The sequence below is a fragment of the Ictalurus punctatus genome, chromosome 3 (genome assembly GCF_001660625.3).
Source record: "Ictalurus punctatus breed USDA103 chromosome 3, Coco_2.0, whole genome shotgun sequence".
NCBI lineage: Eukaryota > Metazoa > Chordata > Actinopteri > Siluriformes > Ictaluridae > Ictalurus > Ictalurus punctatus.
Window position 1 is genome coordinate 28,550,422 of NC_030418.2, and position 27,538 is coordinate 28,577,959.

A 27,538-nucleotide genomic window follows, 5' to 3' on the forward strand; every position below is an offset into this window, starting at 1 on the left:
CAACAACAGGGCATTTGAGAGAAAGACATCTCGATGGACGACTGGTGTGAAACTTATTCTTCTGAGAATATTACAGGTATCGGAATTGTATGTTAAAATCGATCTGTTTTGTAATATTGCTTGTCATGTTGTTGCAACTGTTTTGCGGTTTCAGTGTGTTAGCAAACCTCCGCTGTGATAAATATCATAACACACATCAAGTAGAATGGAAACATGCCGATATAAGAAAACACTCATATTGCACACGATTCATATGTATTGGTTACTCAAAATGCACAGTTCTTGGTCATTTCATAATCTTCCATGAAATTGTAATGTCTGGCTCGAAACGTCGTCTGGTTTTTAGCGCACAGCGATGCATGAGTGGGTGGGGGAAAATAATATCAACTAATAATATAATGCAGGTTTCAACTTCCCTTACCTTTTACTGAGAAGTGTCGTGTTACAGCTTCGTTTTACGTTGAGAATTGTGATGTTATGCAGCGCCCTCCACTAATATTGGAACGATTGATAAATATGAGCAAAAAGGCTGAAAAATTGTCTTTATTGTTTAACCTTTTGATCTTTTGTTTGGCTCTTTTTGTCAAGATAACACCTGTGAGTCTTTTCCTATAATGCCTGATGAGGTTGGAGAATACATGGAAATTGATCCGAGGCCATTCCTCCGTACAGAATCTCTCCAGAGCCTTCAAATCTGATTGAAGTTTATTATTAAAGAATACTAATCCAGTTTTTGCAGTCTGAAAAACCCTCCCGTGAAACTGAAATCTATCCGAATATCCCGTTTACATCTCATTTACTTCAACTCGTTGTGACCCGATATTCTTCCCATGACATCACATGAACGCTCCTAACCCACACGACTAACACCTGATCGCGTCTCGGATAGTACGAATCATTTAACCATATGTGATGAATCAATAAAACAAAAAAGAACATTGGAAATGTGGCTGTGAGATTATTGAACAAAACGATGCTGAGTTCGAACTTTTACATCTTCATTATTAGGGTTTTTTGTGTGTGTGTGTGTGTGTGTGTGTGTGTGTGTTTTTGTATTAGTGCGGTCCAAATACACGAGCTGCTGATTGGAATTTAGTGATCGTCAGTAATGTGTGTGAATGTGTGTGCGAATGTGCCCTGTGAGGGGTTGGCACCCCGTCCATGGTTACCCCTGCCCTGTGCCCGAAGTTCCCTGGAATAGGCTCCAGCCCCCCCCGCAAGTCTGTGTAGGATAAACCTTACAGAAAACGGTGGGATGGATTGATGGTTTTACTGCTTTAATATGGGATCGATTTGTTACCTCAAGTAAGAGTTAAGAAAAGCAAACTTTCATAGGTAGTGGATAATGGAGCCAGAGGCTTTAGAAATGACAATTCACAGACGCTTCAGCTCGCCAAGTAACAGAATCATTCCCATCTGGGTAGAAAAAGATGTTTTTGATTTAACTACTTACATTAAATGAAATGTATTCACTTGAGATCATTACCAGCAGGCTTGCAACCCCAGCTAACCAATAGTATGAAAGAGTGTGTGTGTGTGTGTGTGTGTGTGTGTGTGTGGACGTTGCAGCTGGAGTTAATCTCTAAATCAGTCAGTCTCAGCTCTGAGTAAAAAGTTACACTTACATATTGTTATACATATTGTTGATTTGGCTCCGTAGCTCGTTCTAGGCATTGTATATAAGTGAAGAAAGAGAGAGACTTGTTGATTAGCTCATGCGCTTCTGGGTTCTGCTATAAATACATTTGAACGGTCCTTTACGATTCTTGGCCGTGTCAAACCCAGTAACAGTACCGGAACTCCGATATTGAACAAATTGTCTAGAATGTGGCGTGAGCTGCGGATGAACTGGTTTTCAATAAAATATCTCTGCTGTTTCCGTACTCATTGTGAAAGCCTGTTGTGCTAAAGGATATCTTGGGTCAGAGTATAGATTTTTCCAGGTTTGTTGGCTGCAAAAGGAGCAGAAGCTAGAAGGCTCAGATGTACACAGTTTCCTCAGATCACTCTGCAACGCCAGGGTTTTGAACAGGACGATGAGGACCTGCTATGCAGTTAATGAGAAGCAGAACGCTAATGACTGACTTGTGAAATTCTCTCCGTATGAGCGTTCAGCACAGCGCCTGGTAGGAACTGTGTGTTGCGAAGCGTTTAGATGAGCTTTGGATATGTGTGGAGTTATTGAGTGGCTTGGATCCACCGAGCGCTCCAGGTTTGAATTAGCTCTGCATTACACACAGATCCACACAGTCGATCAGTGGCGCTCACACCGAGCCAAACAGAATTGATTTCCTTTTGAGCTGATATTTGATATTTTTCAGTTCGCTTCACTGACTCATCCGTAACACGTCATCAGCAGCGATCGAGAAGACGCACGTGAGATAGTAGACGCGCAAGTGTAATGAACATGTACGAGATGGATTATTTACTCTAATGAACACATTTTTTTAAAGAAGAAACTGAAAGTGGATACATGAAGCACACATTACACAACTTACACGAAAGGCAGGATTTCACGGAGTTTGTTTGTGATTGTTGCGGCCAAAAACGTTAGATTTTTGCTGCGGCTTTTTACGAAATTTGCGAAGCAGCTCGCAACTTCTTTTTTTTTTCAGAAAACTACTTGAATTGGCGAAATTGCAATCGCACGAAACTGTTCTGCACGGTCTTTCACGGCGACGTTTGCTGATAAATGAGACCTTTTAGCCGCACTCATGTTCAACACACGTGACTCGAAGAGGGCTTTTGCCGAATGCTCGTTGTGATGATGTCACATGATGCATCTTGGCCCAGATCTGCGGAAAATCTGGGTAATTTTGGAAAAATTGCAAGCTCCTCCAAATATTGTGGAGTTTGCTTGATTCTGCGTTAATTTCTGTGATTGCAAAATTCTGGAGGACTGATGAGGACCGATGAGAGCAATGTAAGTTTATTGCTTTTTGGTTTTAACAAAACGTTTCTGTTTAGCAGGTTTAGTATTTGGAGGAAACATGGCATGATACCAGTAGAGTGTTCCGGATTTTTAAGTGTGTGTGTGTGATTGCTGCTCAATCCTAATAGTTTCTTGTCATTGTTCGGCTCCTCCCTCTGAGAAATTACAGGCTAAAATAGCTTTCTCCAAACTCAGAGGGCGTTTGATCATTTTAGTCCTGTCCATATACACAAATGTTTCATGATATATATTTTTTATACAAGTGCTCCTTCACACTGGAAAAAAAAGATGTCTGACTGCTGCTACTTCCTCTATTTAGTCTCGTAGCACACGTGTCACTGACCCTGATATGGATATTAAACACTTTCCGAATCGTGAAATGATTTAGACGAGGCACTCAACCGTATAGATTTTGTCTACACGCACTGACTTGGAAAGCATTTAGATTTTTTCAGGAGGAGAAAGAAAATAAAATCGTAAAATAATGGCTTGGACACCACGTTGTGAATAGAGCATGATCGTATGGGTTCGTAGAGAATACAACCCCCTCGATACTCATTCCTCCTGTGGTCATTGTATTGCTGTCCGGATACAAGTTTTATCAGTGAATAGACAAAATTATTATAGCCGCTCCGCTCATAATCCAATCCAAGCTGAGTTTTTGATAGATTTTGGCATTTCGTCAGCCGTCACTGGTTACACACCTGCTGTAACACCCGCTGGACCAAAATAGAGGGTTTGGTCAAGTGCAGTTAAACGTGTTACGAGTGATAGAGCAGGGAAACCCTATATTATGCCGTTCAGAGGGACAGCAGGAGGAAGATATGAAAATATCGACAGACCAACATTTCGACTCAGACTCTTTATTCGTGAAGGTAAATTGGATAGAAATCAATCTAGACAAGTATTACCGTGTTTAATCCCACTAATTATAATTAGAATAACAATAGCAATATTGGGCTGAATATTACTGATTTTGAGGCTCTCTGTGCCTGATGGTGCACATAAGAGGATATTTAAAATGAAAAGAAGTACATTATAATGTATTTAATGAATGTGTCGAGAAGGTTTTCTTGGGTGTGTTAGGATCAGTCTAACATGGGTAACATGGGTCTTACAGAAAAATATCTTTAGACAAACGGCACGAGGTAATCCTCACCCTGAAATCCAGATTTTATATATGTACAGTATGTACAAATGACCTACTACCTTCCTCTGGTAAACTGATGTCAAAACAAGCTTCTTGTATACTTCTGTAATATGCATACTGGGACATGATTGGCTTGTATATTTTATGACATAACAATCCCTCAGCTCAGTCAAAGTAACTAACAAGGAATTGAATCAGAAAAACATTTATAAAGTTCATTGCTACTTTGACTCCACTGGTTCTCGGACGCGTTGGTTTCCTTTTATAGCTTTCCGAGCGTACTAAACGTAAACATTTATTCAGAAGCGAATGCTTAAGATTCAGCTGTTGTTGTTGTAATTGTTGTAGATGTGCACAGTGACAGTAACTGTGTGTGTGTGTGTGTGTGCGTGTGTGCAGAGCTGAACAGCGCAGATCTGAAGGGCTGCGGCAGTGACAACAGCCTGAACAGCAATGCCAGTCTACCCAGCGTGCAGTGCCACAGACGGCACCCGGAGCGGCGCGTCGCAGCGTGGGCCGTCTGTTTCGAGCGTCTGCTGCAGGACCCCGTCGGCATCCGTTACTTCTCAGTACGTCACAGTTTAACCGCAAATCGAACGCATTTTTTCTTCTTCAAATCCCCTTCGATCTGAAATTACAGTCTCGAAGATTCTTCAACATCAGTGAGCGGATGCCGGCTTTCTAATTTAAAACGCAGTCATGCGACGTCTATTTATAGTGAGTTAAATAACGAAATAAATAAATAAATGAATGCAATTCAAACAGCTTCAAAAGAGATTCAGTATTGAGATTGCAGCTCCGAGAGTCAAAAGTCATGCCAGATTATCGGGGGATTTTTGTTTAAATATAACTTCCCCTGCTCTAAACATGCCATTAGTGCTTGCCTAAAGAAGAACGCAGCTGGCCTAATGTCTCTCTGCTGGTTGCATGATTAAAGGGAGTGTTGTTTTTCTGACTCCGCAGGAGTTTCTGAAGAAGGAGTTCAGTGAAGAGAATATCCTGTTCTGGCAAGCATGTGAATTTTTCAGCCATGTTCCAGAAACGGACAAGAAGCAGGTACGCAGCTTTCCAGTTTCCCTTCACCTGAAGCAAAGCTAAACACTGCTGTCCTTCATTCCTGTGCTGTAAAACTCCCACACAAAGCATTCAACTGATCCGGTATTCATGTACAGAACATTCTGGAGATAACAAGCTCCCGCTCCATTCATGTACTGTAATGTTGTTATTAAAGCTAGATAAATCCTCCTTGTGAATGATTACTAGCTTTTGACCACACCATGACCTTTGTACTTTAGTTATCCCAGAAAGCGAGAGAGATCTACAACAGCTTCCTGTCCAGTAAGGCCACCACGCCGGTCAATATAGACAGTCAGGCGCAGCTGGCCGACGACATCCTCAACGCTCCGCGGCCCGACATGTTCAAGGAACAACAGCTACAAGTACGTAAGAGTCCACACATAGTGCACTGTTGAAGCTGAGTAAATACCTGGAGCAGGGACGAGTGCAGTATAAATGAGACGTATTTAGAGCTCGTTAAATTCTGATTTAGACTGCAATCATGTCAGCTTTAGTCCAAGATTTTCTACAACAAGGTTTTGTGAATGCATTTTGCTTAATGCTATAAATACCTCAGCGCTGCTAAATTCTCAAATCTGATTGGTCAGAAGGTGTTGATTGTCTCTGACAGCAGGCAGAAGTTCAGTCTATAATTCAAATCAAAGGTTTGTATTAATGCGCTTGTTCCAAATCCATGTAACGCTTGTGTTAATGTTCTCATAAAGCTGTTGTAAATGCTCCTTTCTGTATATTGTTTATTATAGTGCAAGGATGACTGGGGTGTGCTCTTAAAGAAAAAGGATCAGCAGCAGGGTACTGTGATGCACCCTGATGCAATTCGGAGCTTTTACAGCCCGAGAGTTGATTATATTTTCCTGTAACAGCACATTTCTATGTGTTTTATTTTACTCTTACTGCACACCATAGAAATTGTATTTATTAAAGATTAGTGGATTATTGGTTCGCTATTTTGCCTCACATCTCCAGGGTTCGGGGTTTAATTCCTGCCTCCAACCTGTGTGAATGTTCTCCCCGTGCTTTAGGGGTTTCCTCCTCCAGTCCACAGATACGTGTTGTAGGCTGATCGGCATCTCTGAATTGTGTGATTGTGCCCTGCGATGGGTTGGCACCCCGTCCAAGGTGTCCTCCAGCTTGTACCCCGAGTTCCCTGGGATAGGCTCCAGGCTCCCTGGAACACTGTGTAGGATAAACGGTATGGAAAATGGGTGGATGTTGTAGAGCGTCAGCAAACCAAATACGTCCTGTTATCACTAACGGCTGTAAACAGCGTAGTGTGATTCTCTCACTAGCCCCCTACATGTTACAGAGAAACTGCAATGCTCTCTGTCCTGTGGTGGAAATCTTAAAGTTACAGTTTAAACTCTTGACTCCTTCAAAAATGCCAAATAACCATCCCCTTATATCAACAATATCAATGGTTGCATGTCATTTCTTTATTTTTAGATGTTTATTTAGAGCATCTGCTATACAAGTTCCTGTGTGAGTGGTTACCATGGAAATGATAGCATATTTAGATGAGGATTTTTTTTTTTTGCGAATATTTGGAGATTTGAGAATTCAACAGCCCTGTTTAAGCTATAAGTGGGGGGGCTTTAAATATTCATTAACCCCCTCCCTAAGCGAATCAATATATCAACCAATATATTTTCTTTTTGATTTCTTTTGTCGCTCGACTTCGTCTAGCATGTATACACTTTAATCTGTTGGTCAGCGAATGATCCACACACGACACAGTTTACTGTTTAAACTGTTTTTACGTTGTTTATTTTTATTAACTGTGACCATTATCAGTTCGGCTGCTCGATCACACACAGGCAGCGAGAGCGCAGAATCACGCGGTCACGCCCTTCATCCACATTTTTTGAGGGGAATTGTGCACAGCATACCTGAACCAGTTTATCTGCAAAAACTTTTCCTGTTCGGCGTGTTGACGTTTGCCAGCAAAGGTTTGCTGGCAACGCGAGTGCTAAAATGCTAACTCGTTTCCATGGTTTGGCACTACAAAATGACGTCATCCCTGCGCCGCTCTATGGTGACTGATGTTTTGGTGGCTTTAAAACATTTTGGTGGAAGTATGCCCAGACCCCCCTAAAAGAGGCCCCCCCCCCCCCCCCCCCCCCCGTTTCCCCGTTAATAAATCTGTAGTGACGTCCCTGAGTGTGAGTATAATGCACACATCCTTATTTGTTGGCTTTTAGCAGGTGTGTAGAGTTTTAGCTGGGGCTGCCCCTGTATTGGTGTGAAATCCCTGATTGTGGTTTCAGCACAGCTGTTTACCTCTTCATGGGGTAGAGGGTTCAGACATATCTACACAATCCTCTTAGAACTCCTTAACCTGCCTATTAGTTTCACTGTAGTTGCTGAATAAAAAAAAAAAGAAGTTCAAATAAACAAAGGGACGTAGTGTTTAAGGGATTGAAGGGAGCAGCGGTGTTGTTAACAGCACACTTGTGTAAAAGAAGAGTGTTAGCATTAAGAAAGCCACATATGGAGATGCAGATTGCTGTTTTTCTTCTTGTGGTTAGAGGAAGACGTTTGCCTCTAACCCTGCTATCACGAGGTTGTGTAAATAGCCTCCCATGTGCCAGAGCTCTGTAGCCTCCACACACCGAGCACATGATGGAACGGAGAAAGGCTTCTGGAAGCCCAGGGGCGAGACCCTGGCATACGGTACGATTCGCTGCTGTCATCGCCTCACTGAGCTTTCGCTCTGAATGTGAGATCTGTTCTGTCCCAAAAGGAGCCTCTTATCACCCTGCAGAATGAACGCATTCTGAGATGGGGTGTCGGCCGTCTCCATCTCTGTGTTGAAGTTTCATAGACGGATCAGAACGTGTTTTTAGCGATTAGGAAAAGACTAAAATAGTTCAATAAAGCAGCAAGTTAAGTTGTTACAGTTTCATTGTTTTCAGTTCATTTATCATATCTTTCTGCAGATCTTTAACCTGATGAAGTTTGACAGTTACACACGCTTCCTGAAGTCCTTCCTGTATCAGGAGTGTATGTTGGCTGAGGTGGAGGGCCGTCCTCTACCAGACCCTCACCACATCCCCAGCAGTCCCACGTCCAAACATAGCACCAGCTCAGAACGTTCCAACCTCTCTACACCCAAGAAGGTACACACACACACACACACACACACACACACATAAAAACACATACTCTTAGTCTATCTGTGATTGTTGCAGCCAAAAATGCTTGATTTTGCTGCGGCTTTTTTCAAAATTTGCGATGTGGACTTTTTTAGTTTTGAAAACTACCTGATATGGCGAAACCGCAATTGTACGAAATTGTTCTGCACGGTCTTTCACAGCAAGGTTTGCTGGTAAATGAGACCTTTTAGGTGTACTCATGTCCGACATATGTGAATCAAAGAGCGCTTTTGGCTGATTGCGCGTTGTGATGATGTCACTTGACGCATCTTGGCCCAAATCTGCAGAAAATCTGCTGTAATTTCGAAAAACTGCAAGCTCCTCCGAATATTGCAGCGTTTCCTTGATTTTGCGTTCGTTTCTGCGATCGCAAAATCCTGGAGGGACTGATTATTAATGCAGCTAATTAATGCTATGCTATACATAACCCTAACTTTAACCATTAGTAGCCAAAAAGAAACATTTATGCTTTTTAAATTTTAGTTCAGTTCAGCTTAATGCAGAGGTCTTCTTTTCCAGTGCCACATTCCATGTACTCCACATTTGTTTTCTGCTGATGAGTTGAATCAGGCGCCTTGAGAGCATAACTAAGTTCATGGGATTGAGAGGCTCTGTTATCACTTTGAACAAATCAAGAACCAGTGTAGAATGTTGGCCCGAGAAGACTTTCTCCATCTCTGCCTTACATCTCATCATTTCAGGGCTGACAGTGTGTTTACAGAAAAGCTTCTGAGTGTCTGGGAAGTGAATCTCACCCAGTTATCACATGCTCTGTTTTGTGAAGGCAATTTCAAAAAAATGAAATGATGAACGGTGTTTGCAGGAGGAGAAGAAGAGCAAATCAGTGAAGGCGCTCAACGAGGAGTGTAAAGATGAACACAGTGATAAAAAGAAAGGAAGTTTATTTCCCTGGCCCAGGAACCGAAGCTTTGGGAAAGGACACAAAAAGAAAGACCTCGGAGAGTACAGTGAGTTTAAACCGGTGGACATTGTGTTTACATCGTATTCTTTATACAGTTTGATTTACTGTGTGTGTTCGTGTTAGGCCTGTGAGCATGATCTTTATAGAATGTTGACAGACTCTGTAAGAGTTAGTAGAAACGAAATATGAATGAGTGTGTGTGTGTGTGTGTTTGTGTGATTACCGTATATGTTTTCTGTGGCTTTAGCCTTTTCAGGGAATGACGGGCGCAGAGAGTCACAGGGTTCTTTATCCTCTGGTGCGAGTCTGGAGCTCGGCAATTCAGCTTCAGGAAAGAACGAGGTGAGGAACCATTCACTGAAATTCTGACCAGACACACCCATCTACCTTCTGGCACATAAATTTACCACATTACCCTAGTTTATTGTATGCTTTAAAGTTATGAACTCCTTTAATTGTTAATGAACTTCACTGACCTACTCAGTGCAGATTTGTTTACAATATGTAAACATTTTGGTGCATTAGTAATATGTGTAAGAAAATATTTTGGCCATTTTTATTTTATCCTTTTTAGATTCATTTGTTGCCATGTGGTATTTTTTTTGTTTTACATCCAGATTTTTTTGACTGGCTGTTGGTAGCCAGAAAAGAAATATAATCTGAAGCTATATTCGCGTGTAAGAGACGTACACATGCAACGATCAACGATAACGGAATATCAAGAAATTCGTACAAATTCTAAATATCACCCAGGTTTATTATACTGAAGCTAACACGATTATCTCCCATTCTTGCATATAGATATGCTTGAATACAGATGGTGACAAATTAAAGGAAAAATCAAAATACGGCGTTATAGTACGGTGTTGGGCCATCCTGAGCTGCCAGAACAGCTTCAATGCAATGTATCTTGGCAGCCATTCTACAACTCTCTGGAAGTGTACTGGATGGATGAGCACCATTCTTCCATATGATATTTCCTCAGTTGGTGTTTTCATGATGATGATGATGATGATGATGGAGAGTGATGTCACGTCATTCCAGAATCTCCTATAGATGTTCAACTGGGATGAGATCTTGTGACTATGTCATGAGATCTTCTGGCAATACGATTTTCATCCTCATCAGAACATTCAGTGAAAGCTCTTGCCTTGTGGATGGGGGCGGAGTCATCCTGGAAGAGACCACACCCATCAGGATACAAATGCTTCATCATGGAATACAAGTGATCAGGCAGAAGAAGAAGTTTGTATCGATTTGCAGTGACTCGTCTCTCTAAGGGGACTCAAACTGTGTGAGCAAACTAAATAAATGCCCACGAAGCATAACAGAGCTATCATGTTTTCCCTTTAATTCGTCACTCGTCTGTATGTCCTTTCAGGTCCAGCTACGGGGCAGGCCGCTATTGTAGTATTTTTAAATCCACTGAAAGCTTAAAGAGCTTTTTCTTACATTTTATAAACCTCTATTGATCCTATTTATTTCTCTTTCTCTCCCTCCTTACTGTCTGTCTCTCTAGGGAGAGGTGTCGCGTAACTCCATGTCATTATCGGAGCGTGCTGTGCGTTACTGTAACATTAACCTGCCGGACGGGTCGTGTTGCTCAGTACCCATAAGGCCCGGCGTGTCCATCCGTGAGGTTCTGCTGGGCCTGTGTGAGAAACTCTGCATCAACCTGGCAGCTGTAGACCTTTTCCTGGTGGGAGGAGAGAAGGTGACACTTGAATACAGGCTTTTCTGTTTGTTGTTGTTTTTGTATGTTAGGATAGTAATGCACATTAAAGCATTAAAATGTTCAGTGCTTACTGCACTGCTGGTAGAAAGACAGTCTGGTTAATAGAGACTTTACTTACTTTACTTACTTCTGTATATTCATATGTATTTCGTACTAAACAGTAGTGGTTCAGCTCTCGTGTGTGTGTCGATGCTATGAGTGTGGGTGTGTTTGCGTGATTCTGAGTGATATCCAATCCTCTGCTGTTGTGTTGTATAATAATAGCATGTATTGTCTGTGTGTAAAGCCTTTAGTATTAGACCAGGACTGCATGACGCTGTGTTCCCGAGACCTGCGACTAGAAAAACGCACATTATTCAGGTACAAACAGCACACCTGCTTCAATCTACTGAACCATTTATACATGCATTCAGCTATTTATTAACGTTATTAGCTTTCGTATTAACTACGCTTTTCATTTTACAACGTTAGAATGCAAGGTTTAATGTTGTGAAGTTTCATCTGTGGTATATTTGTCTGGGTAATCATGCATAGTTAATAATCAGGGTATTTCCCTGCGCTCTCAGGCTGGATCTGGTGCCCATAAACCGCTCTGTAGGGCTGAAAGCTAAACCCACCAAGCCTGTGACTGAGGTGCTGAGGCCAGTCGTGGCAAAATACGGCCTGCACTTAGGAGACCTGGTAGCCAGGATTGTGAGTATCGCATTCACTGATCTGAGTTTAACATCTCTCCTTGGGTTTTTCAGCATGTTTAGTCTTATTTGTTTAATATAATCATGACACATGAATAACTTCAAGTCATTTCAGTGGCTTGCGAGGTTCTTTAGTGTGCATGACAAAATTATTATCTCAAAGACTAGTTTATTCACACTTCTCTAATTGGACATTCAGGAATTTGTTTCCATCACTGAAGCAATCCAGTAAATCCTCAGAAACATCAGAGTTGCATTCATTTTTTACTCTTACTCGTAATTCATATTCTGGCTAATCTGTTTAGCGCAACAGAAACATGTTCAACCTATCCCTGGACGATCAAGATTTTCAATCCCATCCATGACAAGAAGCCATGGGGGATTCTGTTTTTTGTTTGTTTGTTTGTTTTTTTAGCTAGATATCCATCTCCATTTTTCACAATCTGGTTTTTCAGCTGTTCCGTCATTGGGCCACTATTAAGTAAGATCTATGTTCCAAAACTAGTGCAAGAGAGAAAATGCACTCCAGGAAAACCAGTGAAAATATCTCAAATATAGTCCAATTCATCTAGTATTAGATATATGATTATTTCCTTTTTCTAGACAGTTTTTACAAATGTAAGCCTGAACTAGCCTTTGGCAGATCATTTATCTAACTTTAAATATTTATTTCTAGAAGGAAGCAACATTATCTGCCAGTAGCATAGCATAAATTTAAAACTTAAAATGAGTAACAGCATCCAAAAACATGCTGAATAATCTTATATTAGAGTGATCATAAATCCAGAATAAGAAATGTTAGACACATTTGTCCATATTAAAGATATCTTCACTTGCTAAGATATAATTTTTTTGCAGGAGAGGGAGGGGATCTGTCAATATAATGCAGTAGCAGAGTTTGGTAGTGAAAACACCTCATGTAGGCTCAAGCATGCCAATATTTTTATTGGGTTTTGTATGCACTTGTTTAATGTTAATTTTATGAATTGAATGTGTTTGAAAAAAATTGTCTAAATATTACAAATGTTTTTTCCACCCCACTCAGCTGAGATGGCAGAGATGCCACACTGATAAAGAGATGTGATGAAGTGTGATGGAAACAGATTCAGTGAAATCAGTAAATGATGAAGTAGAGAGAGAGTGTGTGTGTGGAAGTTTCCCCTGATTGCTAATGCTTTCCAGAATATTCACGTAACGGTAGCATTTACTGGACTTTTGAGAGTTTACATTTGGATGCAGACCTACAGGTTAAGATCTGAAACACACTGTCCCATATTAAACTGGGCCATTTTAAAGCTTATTTTACTGTCTATCTGGTGAACACTGTGGTGAGTCAGGCTTCTGTTCAGAAGTGTCACTTTGTCCACTGACATTTTACAAACCCCAATTCCAAAAAAGTTGGGACCCTGTGTAAAATGTAAATAAAAACAGCATGCAGTGATTTGCAAATCTCATAAACCCATATGTTATTCACACTAGAACATTGAAAACATATCAAATGTTCAAACTCAAGTACCTAAGGTATCTAATGTACCATTTTAAAGAAAAAATATGGTAATTTTGAATTCGATGGCCGCAATAAGTCTCAAAAAAGTTGGGATGGGGCAACAAAAGGCTGGCTAACAAAAGTGTTACTAAAAATAAACAGCTGAAGGAACATTATGCAACTAATTAGGGTAATTGGCAACAGGTCAGTAACATGATTGGTTATAAAAAGAGTATCTTAGAGATGCAGAGTCTCTCCCAACCTTTTTGGAATTGGGGTTGTACCTGCTTCCAACATCATCACTTTTCTCAAATGTGTTGTTGAACGTTACCACGTGGTGATTAATCCAGACAGGAGGTGAACATTCTGCCAGGGAACATTTCGAAGTTTGAATGACATTCTTCGGTGAAAACACAGTTTCCTGGCATTATTGTGTTGAGTCAGTGTGATGCTAGTTAGTAAGCTTTGTGTGTGTGTGTACAGAGTGGGGAGAAGGAGCCGCTGGATCTGGGCTTGCCCATTTCCAACCTGGACGGGCTCAGAGTGGTGCTGGAGGTGGATGAACATGGTGGCGCTGCAAAAGGCAAGATACATCCACCAAGGAAACTTAAGCACTCCTGTGACTCATTGTAAATTTCACTAAACATGGAACAATAACCATCATTTTCAATATGAAAAAAATGCAGTATGTATATAATCAATATATCAGATAATCGGCGATGGGTTGGTGTGATGCGGCCTGACCCAAAGAGTTCCTGTTACCAACCCAAAGCTGATTACCATACAAGTTCCTGAGAATGAGTTGTTACAATAGAAACTATGTATTAGAACGAGCACATTAATATAAACCTGTGATTTGAACTATTGTCACAGCCGTGATTATAGAATGTGCATTAACAGCTTCTGGCCAATCAGATAATTGAATTTCAGAATTTATATATATATATATATATATATATATATATATATATATATATATATATATATATATATATATATATATAAATATATATATATATATAAATAATAATTATTATTAATATTTTGTTCCTTGTGTCAGTCTCTCTATTTCTTAACACCCCCACCATATATACATTGGGGTATTTTAAAATATATCTCATATTTGTTTTGAGATGTGTCATCGCTAAGTAGTGAACAGTAAATGAAAGTACTTCTTTTTTTTTTTTTTTACTATAGAATGCTTTTATAATGTCTAAGGCTGGGGTACAGGATTCTTTGTAAATCATTTGTTTAGTCAGGAAGGGCTAAGAATTTAGACTAGCTTATCATGTTTGATTCCTTTCTAAATTCGTTGGCTTATCTATTTTAGCTTAAACACTGAGCCCAGTATCTGATCTCATTCTTCCTTGTTCTGCTCCTCCCCTACAGACAAACAGAAACTGACCTTGACAAAAAGCCACGGCCCGCCACTGTCCACACGAAGCCAGTCTGCTACAGTAAGCACAACGTTATATGTCTCAAAATTTACTGTGTATAAAACACTCTTTTCTGTCGCTCTATCTCTTTGTCTATCTCTTTGGCCTGTGTGGTGGAGGAATCTGTGCATGGCCAGCCCCTCCACCTCTTTTCTGTCTTCGTGAGGCTGTGTGTTTCTCAAGGCCCTCCTGGATCTGTGGATGATCTAACCACACTCTTCCTCCAGCAGTCCAACAGCTCATCCCTGCTCTCTGCTAATTTAAGGCTAATTTCCAGGCTCTAGTCGGGGATTGCGTTGTGATGGGAATTGGGGGAAACTAGAACAGAGCATCTATCTCTGGTTTTGGTGCTGTTTTACAGAGGTGGTGGTGTTGACTATTGTGCTGTGCTTTGATGGAGTGAAGCTGAATATATGTAGTGACTGTAGCGCAGTAGTGTTTCTGTGTGTATGTGGATGCAAGCTCAGGAAATAGTCCACTGCCCTCCCCCATGAATTAGATCTCCCCCGTTCTCAAAGAAGAATCCCCACAGGGCATTTTTCCACTGCTCACTCAAAAAAACAAGTACTGTCCCAAACCAAATCCAGTGGGACTTTGTGGGGTTCATTTTCTACCCACTGGAGAGACAACTTAATGATCCCAGTGATAACACTGAAAGTGGCTGCTTCATCATTACAGCTTGCGATGATGCCATTGATCAATTCAATAAAGATGAAGTTAACGGTTAACCTGCAGCTTACACTGGCTGCAACAAAATTACTGACAACGTCTCACTGACAAAGTATTACAGGTTGCTCAGGCTGCATTTGTGCCATGTTCTTAGACGGTGTTTTGGGAAAATTCATGCAGCTTACAAATTATAACAGTACCGTGTTTTATATATTTATTTATATATATAGCATGAGGAAAACTAGACTAGAGTTTGTCTGGGCAACAGACAGTTGCGGTGGCCCCACCCCAGCTAACATTAGATCCCGTTGGTACCAATTTGACCAGGTACCCAAAACCATGCAACTCGGGCACTCAATCAGTGGTGAATGAACAAAGAAAATGGCACAGTTCCATTTTTCTGATGGCAAAAAATTCTAGTACTTTGTGCAGTGGAAAAAGTCCCTAAGCAACTTCAGCCCTCATGCACCAATCCCTAACGTGCCCCGTTCTCGTTGTGACCACCCAGGCGGAGGACAGATCATCAGGAAAGGCTACGACTGTCAAAACCAGGGCCCAGGTGGAAAAGCGAAAACAGAAAAAGCTTAATATAGATGAAGCTGAAGGTAAAGAATCTTGCCCTCTGTCTAACCTTTTTTCCTTCTCGTTATAGCAAATTGTTGTTTAAATTAACTTTAAGTTGCTTGGCTACATCTCTTGCTTAACCAGTCTGAGTTGGCTGATCCAGCTAATACTAGCACACCACAAAAAACCTAATACTAATGTTCTTTCACAGAAGAATGCTCTCTCTGCCTCTCTCGTTCTCTTCCTCTTGAGCACTGCTTTTCTCGAACATGTGTTGGTGTCGTTTGTTTTCTGGATGGTGGTTTGAATGTGTTGTGTGTTTCTAACCAGAATTCTTCGAGCTCATATCCAAAGCACAGAGCAACCGAGCTGACGACCAGCGGGGTCTGCTGAACAAATCCGACCTCGTCTTGCCTGACTTCCTGCGCCTTGACCCTGACATGAGTCCCGGAGACGTCCCCATCAGCTCCACCCCCGATCCCCGCAAATCCCGTCCACGCTCTAAAGAGAACGGCTCTGCCCTTAGCGCCAGCCACCAGACACAGAGCTTGGATTCAGGTGTAGAAGGACCAGGTGGCAGGAGAGCCTTCATGCCACTACATAGGAACCCCGCTCCCCGTAAACAGGCGGCGTTTGGCCCTACTCTCTCACCCATCTCACACAGTCATGGCGAGTGGAAGCGAGAGCGCGGGGCTCAGGCACTGGAGGAAGAGGAGCATGGTACGGACCTGACACTAGTGGGTGAAGGCGATATCGCCATTCCTAACAGTCTGCTCCTCCCTCCATCCCCTTTACCCTTCCCTCGCTCCCCAGATCGGCCCCGCCTCCTCAGAGAGGACGCTTACCAGGACAGCTGGGCTCAGCCAGGTACCTCTCCTGTGTGACCTGTGCTTTCCCTCATGCTCACTCCTCTCATGTTCTTCCTGAAGATCTGCGTGTGTGTTTTATCGAGTGCTGTGGACTTGCTGTTGTTCTTCTCTTTGCCAAACCTCGTCAAAGCCGCGACTCTCCCTTGTACATACGTCACCCTCTAAGAGCACTTTACTGAACTATTGGAATAGAGACATAGAGGTATATACAAATGCTAACTAACAAGCTTTTACTGTCTTTGTTAGAAAGGTTTTGTATGTCCAGTCACATTTCATGATTCAACGTGAGAGTTGTTTGTCGTCAAGCTTCACTATTATAGGAAGCTCAGTAGAGCTGATTCTAGTGTGTGTGATTGTCAGTGAGTGATTAACTACAGCCATCATGCTCTGTCTGGGAGTGCACACGCCCTCAAAAAACCACAGGAATTAAAAGCAACAACCGTTGCACCACCTCCTGGCATTAACCATTATGAGTTTACAGTCATGAGACCTAAGACCATATTGGTGCTCTGATATCTGATGCAAAATTCCTACAACAGCAACACACAAGAGTGATTTCACATGAATGAAGTTAGACGCTAGTGCTGGCTCTGACCCTAACATTAACCTCTCAAAATCTCAGCTTAGAAACTTTAGTTCTTAATATCTTAGAACATATTCATCAATAATTACAGTGAAACTAATAGGACATGTACAGTACTGTGCAAAAGTTTTAGGCACATGCAAAGAAATGCTGAAGAGCAAAGATTCCTTCATAATAATGAAATTAAATGTTTCTACATTTAAAAAAAATACAGTAAAGAATAAATGAAACAAAGTCAAGATTTGGTGTGATATAAAAATAAAAATAGTTGTCTCCGGTACGATTAGTGCAGTTTATAAGGAAATGAGCTGTAAGTTTTATTGAGCGTCTTGCAGAACCAGTCACGGTTCTTCTCTAGACTTTGACTGTCGCACATGCTTCTTATTTTGGCAGCAAAACCCAGCAGCCTTCATTATGTTTTTTTTTTTTATCTGAAAAGTGTCTCCTACGTAATATGCTGCTTTCTTTACTTACATACAAACATTATTCTGTAACATTTACAAAAATAATAATGTTTTTGTACTGGAAAACTAATATTTGGGAATGAAAAATGTTTTTGTACTGACTCGATAATGTAGAAGTCATTTGTACTAAAAACAGTAGGGTGGCTAAAACTTTTGCACAGTACTGTATGTAGTTATGAGATCATGGAATGTAAGATTGGACCCAAGAACAAATCTTGGGAGTGTAAAGGATTAACCATTGGGAAGGTTATATAAGCTGGACTGGAAAATTCATACGAGTTGACACCTATGATACCATGCTGCCATCCTGCCTAATCTCATGACAAGCCTTAACAGGTGCAGAACGAGACCAGTGACAAAGGCTGTCCTCATGAGTTATTGCAAATGTAAATTCCTGGCTTAAAGCCTGTTTTAGAGTTATAATAACATGCGGAAGCCTCAGAAACAAGTCACCAGGTAAAAATTTCTGACTTGCTGAATTTGACCGTTTCACCTTAACAGAGGACAGGACTGTTTTAGAGTTTAATGCTTGGTTATTCTTTACTTTTCTAAATGCAGTCTAGTAGTACTAGCCACATTTCAGGCAACAGATGCTGTATTTACATCTTTTTTTTACACCCAGTGGTGTTACAATGCATTAGGGGGAAAATTTTGAAAGATACCAAAATAGATCAATGCTGAGGTTCTTGAAAGCACTGCAGCCTACAGTTATTAAATGGTTGAACGTGCACCACAAAAGCATTACCTGAACATTAAATATGAGCATCGAGGTACAGTTTAGTAGCTTTATTCCTCCACTTTGCCTCACTGATGATCACATGGCTGACTGCAAGCTCAGCCTACAGACTGCCATTAGCCTTCAGTCCACTGTAAAACATTCTCAGTCTCATCGATCATCAAGAAACATTCATTTCATGTGAAATATCTTGTTTGTTGCACCTTTCTTAGTGAGATGTGACCAAATGCATTTCCTAGATTGTATCTGAACATATTCATCATAAACACACACACACACAGGCCAGACCTTACCTCTCTGTGGTGAGCAGTTCCATGAATTCAGTTCTGAATGCCTACAGGGTCTCAGATTCCCACATTGTGCCATCCTTTACACTCATCCTGAAATCTTCAATCTGTTTCTTTTCAACAAGCAATTCAACAATGTTTATGCAGTTAACATCCACTCTATCATCTTGCATATGGTAGTATGTAATATAATCCCCACAACCTTAATTTATCTAATTTGTGTGCAAAGTATGTTTTACTAGATGACAAAGAAATACTAACTGTGTACGCTGTATCCTAGATACCGGCGTTGTTGAATTGCCTGCTATTTTTGCTCTAGATGAGATCCAATCACGTTTCCTGTAGCAGTTTTGTTCAGCTGACGATCCACTCCGGTCTGTGCCATATCTCTGCATTTCTGTATATACAGTTAAATAAATGTTAGAGCGGACATCTTTTGCTCTTATTTACTGGTGTGTCCTTATTTTCTGACTTCTGTCTTCTTTCTATGTATGTGTTTTTTTTCTTTCTCCAGTTTCTTATGGACACATTGTTCACACACAGTATAGGCAGTAAATAGGTGCTAATATTAAGAAAGGAAGAAAACATGACACTGTGTACTGAAAATAATAAATAACGAGGTGGTGTGTTTTGGCTTGACGCAAACTGGAGTTACTCTTACCACCCAGAAGATTATTTCCCAATGACGGCATGTCCCGAAGTGTTTTTTCCTGTTTCATGAAGTTAATAAGTCAAAACTTGCAGCATGTCATGTCATGTTACCAAGACACAGCAAAACCCTTCGTCCTGAAGACCCATGTTGTAAAAGTTAAAGAAATAACTCAGTTACAAAGGCTGACACTGGAGAAAAGTATCATATAAACTTTTATTTAAAAACAACAACGACTGCGTTCTCTTTGCATGGAGCGTCCATCAGACAAGTCCCTGTAAATCAGTTGTTACTAATAAAAACAATAACATATTGCACAGAACATTTAATATACACCTGTGATTTGTCTTGCAGCAAGAACTACTGTCAGAGCTGCTGTTATAGAATATTAATCAACACCTTATGACCAATCAGAACCAAGAAATCAACACCGCTCTGGAATAAATGTTTATATCGCACTGCTTGTGTAAAACATTTGAACTGAATAGGAACCTTCTGTGTTGTCATACACACCACAGCTCCTAGCATGTGTGTGTGTAATATTTGGTTTGACCTATCATTAAGTAATTTCTCAGCCCAGATAAAAACACAACTATGTTTTTTTGTGTTAGCGTTATCTCTTACAGCCGAGTGCAATCTGACTAACAAAGCTAGCTTGCTAGCTAACAAGTGCCTAATATCAAGATGCATATGCCTGTCAGCTTGTGTTACATTAGCAACTAACGTGAACCAGAGTTTTTCTGACAATCTACGAACACATCTGATAAGTCATTGTTAGCTACAAGTCTGAAGGTTAATTTGAATTTCCGAATATATTCCACAGTTCCATGTTTGTCCAACTTTCATAGAATTCTTATCTGGCGGCTGCATCAGGCTACTTTCCAACTGGAATGAAGAAATAGTGGCGGCATTTTTAAGTGTCCATGAAAATATTGTGCATATTTTTGGTAATTTGGTAGTTTCATACAGTAGCTATCTCACCAACTATAAAGTATTTGGGAATAATTATTATTATAGGATAAATAACTATATTTATTGTTTTGAGTTTATTTTGACTAAAAGTATTGTGCAATATCCACTCATAGTTTTCATTAGATGTAAGCTGGTCTAAATATAAAAACATATGTACTAAATAAATGGAGAGATGGACATTTTTTGCAGAAACTTTTAGAAAACAGTAAATTAAAATATAATATACTGTGTATATATAGGCCTGCCATGATTAGCTACTTTTGTTGGATGATATATTTTCCCAGAAATAACTGCGATAAATGATATTATTATTGGTGGCATGATGGTTTAGTGTTTAGCCTCGCACTCCAGGGTTGGGGGTTTGAAACCTGCCTCTGCCCTGTGTGCACGGAGTCCGCATGTTGTTCCTGTGCTTTGGGGTTTCTTCTGGGTACTCCGGTTTCCTCCCCCCAGTCCAAATACCTGCGTTGTAGGCAATCCTGTGTAGGTTAAGCAGTACAGAAAATAGATGGATGGATATTGTTGTCATTTTAAGACCATTTTATGCCACTGATATAATAATAATTCCAGTAGCATTATAATGCACGTACACCCTTTCAAAGAGCAATGAACTTTTAATTCTAAAGAATATTTAAGACATTAGAATTTATATATAATAAAAAAAATAGTTTTTGTCTTCTGATGAAAATATCCTTTAAATTTAATCAATATTTTATCATCATATTTATTCATTTTAGTCAATTTTACTCTGCAAAAATGCAAAAATTAAACCAAATATTCACACTTTTTTATAATTTAACTTAAACATGTATCAACAAAAACGTGAAAACTGCCCTTGCTGTGAAAACCTGATCTCCTGAAATAATAACATTACAATGAGTACATTACTGTAATACAATACTGTGAATTCTTTATGCTTTAGTTATTCATTTTCCGTGCTTTAGTGCGTTGTTACGGAAACAGCATACTCACAATGTGACTTACCATTCTACTTAGCACCTTACTTAAGTTTAAGTTCACTTGTGCAGTCGCGTCATTTTGTGCAGAAGCGAGTTATAATATTAGGTTTATGTTGTGTTCATTGTGCCATCCACAAATATTGGCACTCTTGGTAAATATGAGCAAAGAAGGCTGTTAAAAATTCTTTATTGTTTAACCTTTTGATTTTTTGTTAAAAAAAAAATCTAAGTATAGGTGTGCAACAATTAATGGCACCCCTATGAATTCATATGAGAAAAATGTACTTGAAGCATTTTTCCATTGATATTTTACATTTTTTTTTAGTACACCTGGGTGACTAGGAAAAGGAAATTGTTCAATCATGACTTCCTGTTTCACAGGAATATGAGGTAACACATAGGCCAAATTCTCTTAGTCATTCATAACATTAGGTAAGACCAAGGAATATAGCTGTGATGTGCGGCAAAAGGTTGTTGAGCGTCACAAAATGGGAAGTGGCTATAATAAAATAGCACAAGCATCGAAAATGCCCATTTCCACCATCAGACCAATAATTAAACAGTTGCAGTCAAATGGAAATGTTATGAATCATCCTGGAATGGGACGCGTGTCTATATTGTCTCAACGCACTGTGAAGAGGATGGTTCAAGTGGCCAAAAAATCTCCAAGGATCACAGCTGGAGAATTGGTTTGAAAAGGGTTCCAAGAAAAAAGCTTCTACTCTCATCTAAAAACAAAGTCGAGTGTCTTCAGTGTGCAGACACTACTGGAACTTCAAATGGGATCGGGTTCTATGGTCAGATGAAACCAAAATAGAGCTTTTTGACAATAAACACCAGAGGTGGTTTTGGCACACAGAGAAGTAGCCATATGGAAACGTACCTCATGCCCACAGTTAAATATGGTGATGGGTCTTTAATGTTTTGGGGCTGTTTTTCTGACAGAGGACCTGGACATTTTGTTATGATACATGGCATCATGTATGAACCATCAAATATCATGTACCATCAAATATGAGCACATATTAAATGAAAAACCTGACTGCCTCTGCCAGAAAGCTTAAAATGGGCCGTGGTTGGATCTTTCAGCAGAATAGTGATCCGAAACATACATTAAAATACACTAAAATGCTTTAATGACCACAAAATCAAGATCCTCCCATGGTCATCCCAGTCCCCTGACTTAGAACCCATAGAAAACCTGTGGGGTGAACTGAAGAGGAGAGTCCACCAGCGTGGACCTCGAAATTTGAAGGGTCTGGAGAGATTCTGTATGGAGGAATGATCTCAGATCCCTCACCATGTATTCTCCAACCTCATCAGGCATTATAGGAGAAGACTCACAGCTGTTACAGTATCTCACAAAAGTGAGTACACCCCTCACATTTTTGTAAATATTTGATTATATCTTTTCATGTGAAAAGATATATTGCTGCAATGCTGCAGAGGTTGAAGGGGTGGGGGGTCAGCCTGTCAGTGCTCAAACCATACGCCGCACACTGCATCAAATTGGTCTGCATGGCTGTCGTCCCAGAAGGAAGCCTCTTCTAAAGATGATGCACAAGAAAGCCCACAAACAGTTTGCTGAAGACAAGCAGACTAAGGACATGGATTACTGGAACCATGCCCTGTGGTCTGATGAGACCAAGATAAACTTATTTGGTTCAGATGGTGTCAAGCGTGTGTGGTGGCAACCAGGTGAGGAGTACAAAGACAAGTGTGTCTTGCCTACAGTCAAGCATGGTGGTGGAAGTGTCATGGTCTGGGGCTGCATGAGTGCTGCCGGCACTGGGGAACTACAGTTCATTGAGGGAACCATGAATGCCAACATGTACTGTGACATACTGAAGCACAGAATGATCAATATGCAGTATTCCAGCATGATAATGACCCCAAACACACCTCCAAGACGACCACTGCCTTGCTAAAGAAGCTGAGGGTGAAGGTGATGGACTGGCCAAGCATGTCTCCAGACCTAAACCCTATTGAGCATCTGTGGGGCATCCTCAAACGGAAAGTGGAGGAGCACAAGGTCTCTAACATCCACCAGCTCTGTGATGTCGTCATGGAGGAGTGGAAGAGGACTCCAGTGGCAACCTGTGAAGCTCTGGTGAACTCCATGCCCAAGAGGGTTAAGGCAGTGCTGGAAAATAATGGTGGCCACACAAAATATTGACACTTTGGGCTCAATTTGGACATTTTCACTTAGGGGTGTACTCACTTTTGTTGCCAGCGGTTTAGACATTAATGTCTGTGTGTTGAGTTTTTTTGAGGGGACAGCAAATTTACACTGTTACACAAGCTGTACACTCACTACTTTACATTGTAGCAAAGTGTCATTTCTTCAGTGTTGTCACATGAAAAGATATAATCAAAAATTTACAAAAATGTGAGGGGTGTACTCACTTTTGTGAGATACTGTATCTTGGCAAAGGGAGGTAGCACAAAAGTGCCAATAATTGTTGCCCACCTATATTTAACAAAGATATATATTTTTGTAAACCTGTGTTTTGTTTGCACTTGTTTGAAATCCATGAGAGCAGAGTATTTTGTGAATTTATTTCAGCAAAAGGTTAAACAATAAAGACAATTTTCACAGCCTTCTTTGCTCATATTTATCAAGGGTGCCAATATTAGTGGAGCGCACTGCACATCTGATTAACTTCATATGTGTATAGGATGCGTTTGGGTGAGTAAATTAACCTGCTAGTAAAGTGTTTCGGTTTGCTGCCGTACATTCACTGTTCAGCTTCAACTCACACAGCTGAAGCAGCTCAATCCTCGACTTTACTGACTATGACTGCATTATTTCAAACACTGGAACTATTCTTTGTAGATTTTTCTTTTTCAAAAAACTGTTAGTGCATTGTTAATATCTTGTGTGTCATTTTTCATATGGCCATATGTTGTACGATAAGTCAATAACTTAATTATCGTGACTAGCCTAAAAATATACATAGAACAGTCAACACTGTTGGTTAAATCAACTATCCAACTGAAAGAGCTTTAATAAAACCTCACTTCTAATAACCCATGTACTGATGTTCTTCATAGTATATCTATATAGAGTAAAAATTATAGTACACAAAAATTATAGTCTATACCCATCAATCATTTTGTTCTCTTTCCTGCTAACCATCTCTCTCTCTCTCTCTCTCTCTCTCTCTCTCTCTCTCTCTCTCTCTCTCTCTCGCTCTCTCTCAGTGCATTAGCTATGCACAGAGGCCCAGTTAAAGTGAATGGCTGCTTAGACAGGCTTTGTTTTACTAGGATGCTGGAATTGGGCTAAAACAAAACCGGCCTGTTTCCTTCCTCACTGCCACTCTCATCCTCCATACTGTATCTCCTTCTTTCTCTACTCATGGTACAAAAGAGAAGCAAATCCTCTAAAGGCAGAAATCTCTGGGCTCTGTCGTAATACACCAGATGATGACATGACTGCTGGATCTTTCTTGTGCACTCACTCTCTTCATTTGTGGTGTCATCTCTCTCTCTCTCTCTCTCTCTCTCTCTCTCTCTCTCTCTCTCTCATTACTCTCAACAAGGCCTGTTTGTTCTGAGCTGTTGTGCTGAATGGAAGAGAGCGAGAGTAACACTAAGCAAACTCCGAGCCTGAATTTTGAATGAAGTGGTTCTAGTGTGAGTACAGATACTATTCAGGGAGGAATTTGAGCTTGTCTCGATGACCTTGCCTATTTCAGCCAGTTTCACATTCTGCTTTTGTTCAAGCAGTTGCTATTTAATTTTCGATCCACAGATCAATCGTCAGGGCTAACACAAGTCTAAAGTTAATTAAATAATACATTCCTAATTCATTCCTGTTTAATTATTAAATGCCATTCAGACACATTCAATCCATAATTTGGATTAACTGCGCTGTCAAATGGCAATTCTCTTTTACTAGCTTCTCCATATGTATTACCAATCTTTTTCCAGAAAATGATTTAATGTCAGGTGAGCTCCTTTTTAGTGTATAACACTCTAAATACATGCTGGTCACATCATGCCACATCTTGTGATAGACCCAGAGAAGATCTTGAATGTTTGCTCTTGTTCATACAGTGTGTATTTTTAGTCCAGGAGCTGTCACAAGGCTTCTTTTTGCTTAGATGCCCCTTATGACATTTAAATGGCCTATTTGTCAGAAACATCACAGATGTGTGAATCAAAGCTCTTATAACAATAATTATAACTATGTAAACTATGTACATGTAATTATATCTCCCTAAATGTCAAAACATTTTGCAGTCATTTCTTTTTGATCAGTTTTTCAAGGTGCTGTTTGTAATTTTGAAAAGTGTTTCAAGACATTCGGTACAATAATCAAATAACTTCAACCTTTTGAACTTTTTAGTTCACACAGTTTTGTGAATTACATTGATCTTTTTGTGGACCATGTTCTCTGCCCCTGTTTAAAACAGCCTTATTCAGCCCTGCTCCTTTTGCTCGTTCCTTCCACATCAGTTACAGTCACTGGGGTCACTTTGTTTCATTTGTAATGCAGTTCTCCTCACAGGCCCTAAAATGCTCTTTTAAGACATAGAAAACGAGCTGAAATCTCATTGGAAACCTGAGTTAGGATTAAACATGTGATGGGCACGTGTTATTAAGTTATAAAATATAAGAGCTGATCAGGTTTCCAGTATGCAAATGCAGGCAAATCAAACATTACAATGATTATCAGGGGAAGAAGGTTGGGTATGTAGGATTGAAGGTGTTTCAGAATGCATTTTTATATTTTGTTGAGGCAGCACAGTGGTGCAGTGTCTAGTGTTGGTGCATCGCAGCTCCAGGATCCCCAGTTCGATCCTGAGCCTGGTTTACTGTCTGTAGTTGGACTGACGACTTGATTGGATTGACACCCTAGGTGTAAATGTGTGTGTGCATAATGCTCATTCAGGGTGTTCACAGGATAGGCTCCAGATTCACTCTGACATGACCATCACCAGGATAAAGTGCTTACTGAAGATAAGGATGTGGATTTCTTGCTGAGAGTAAAAAATGCCTCTTTCTGCTAACTTTGCTAATCTGATTGAATTGTTATCAAGAAAAAGAATCAGATAATCCTTAAAACCACTACATACATCACTTATAGAGGCTCTCGTATAAATACAGGCTGATCTGGCATCAGCAAACACATGCTACAGTCCAAAAAGGCGTTTCATAATATCATCATGTGAGAGGTAGGCACTTAGCAGACACATGGCTCCACCTAATGGACATGGCAGGAAGTGTGGACTGATTAACTTCTTCACATCAGCTGACTGTCAGTAGAATGTTTCTGTATTAAAAGCCATGCACGATGTTGCATCCTTTAGCACAGTTGCATCGTGTTTGTGCTTCTGTCTGTTTTTCTGTTCTGCAATCTGTTTCCTCTTGTGCTCTTCGCATGAACTCAGTCACTACTTTCTGAGGACTAAGAGTGAAATTTCTTCTTGGGGTTTCTCAAATTTTATTCTTATGTTCAAGTGTCACTCATGTATAAAAGATACACACCACAAGGGGGCAGTGTGACTAAATCTAATTCATATTACATTTCACTTTCAGATTTTCTTCTTTTTTTATTAGTTTTTTTTGTAATACATGAGCCCACATGAATTTACACAGACTTCCTTCAGACCTAAACACTAAACACACATGATTCTACACTGATCCCACAGTGGCCCTACAGGTATAATATTTAAATCCATTGCATGTGTACAGTATACACAGTATATGGATCACATGCCAAAAAAATAAATAGAAGTTGGCGCCATCTTTACCATCAGTCTGTGATGTAAAACCTCTCATGTCAGGGCTGGGAGAGCGATGGCCCTGTAATTGAACCAGCACAGTAATCAATCAGGCCAGAGTCCATTTAGTGATATGCTGCAGTAAATTTAAATGAAATGTCCATCTTCACTGAAATGGATCTGTGCATCAGAGTTCTTTCTGTTCTTTCTGCCCTTTCCTTCAGCTTTTATTCAGTCTTTATGGCGCATCATGTTTAGGAGCGTGTTTATGTTCCTGTCTGAATGAATGCATTCATCCCTGCATGTCTGCTTTTCTGTGTGAGGTGAGTGTGTTTTTATTTCTCGTGGAGACTTTAATTATACACGCACTGTGGGCCAAACCTTTGGAAGCATGTAGTGCTTTTTAAAATGCCAAAAATATTGTAATATTGGCAACAAACACCAAAATAGTGCTGCCAGATAAATATATGTA

The 27,538-nt window shown here is 40.2% G+C and overlaps 1 protein-coding gene across 4 annotated transcripts in view; it reads left to right on the forward strand.

The window, feature by feature from the left end:
• The window catches only part of rgs12b (regulator of G protein signaling 12b), a 94,764-nt gene that overhangs the window by 65,870 nt on the left and 1,356 nt on the right, over positions 1-27,538 (forward strand). For 2 of the 4 annotated variants that reach the window (XM_017464528.3, XM_017464529.3), the window contains exons 6-18: positions 4,482-4,651; positions 5,046-5,138; positions 5,378-5,521; positions 8,096-8,275; positions 9,135-9,279; positions 9,481-9,575; positions 10,753-10,947; positions 11,255-11,328; positions 11,535-11,661; positions 13,630-13,729; positions 14,536-14,603; positions 15,760-15,856; positions 16,146-19,203. In XM_017464528.3, the coding sequence (XP_017320017.1) occupies positions 4,482-4,651; positions 5,046-5,138; positions 5,378-5,521; positions 8,096-8,275; positions 9,135-9,279; positions 9,481-9,575; positions 10,753-10,947; positions 11,255-11,328; positions 11,535-11,661; positions 13,630-13,729; positions 14,536-14,603; positions 15,760-15,856; positions 16,146-16,699 (2,042 nt within the window). In that variant the 3' untranslated portion in view covers positions 16,700-19,203. Of the gene's footprint in view, positions 1-4,481; positions 4,652-5,045; positions 5,139-5,377; positions 5,522-8,095; positions 8,276-9,134; positions 9,280-9,480; positions 9,576-10,752; positions 10,948-11,254; positions 11,329-11,534; positions 11,662-13,629; positions 13,730-14,535; positions 14,604-15,759; positions 15,857-16,145; positions 19,204-20,505; positions 20,548-27,538 lie in introns of those variants that run through there. The other 2 variants (XM_053679856.1, XM_017464530.3) reach the window with 2 other exon arrangements.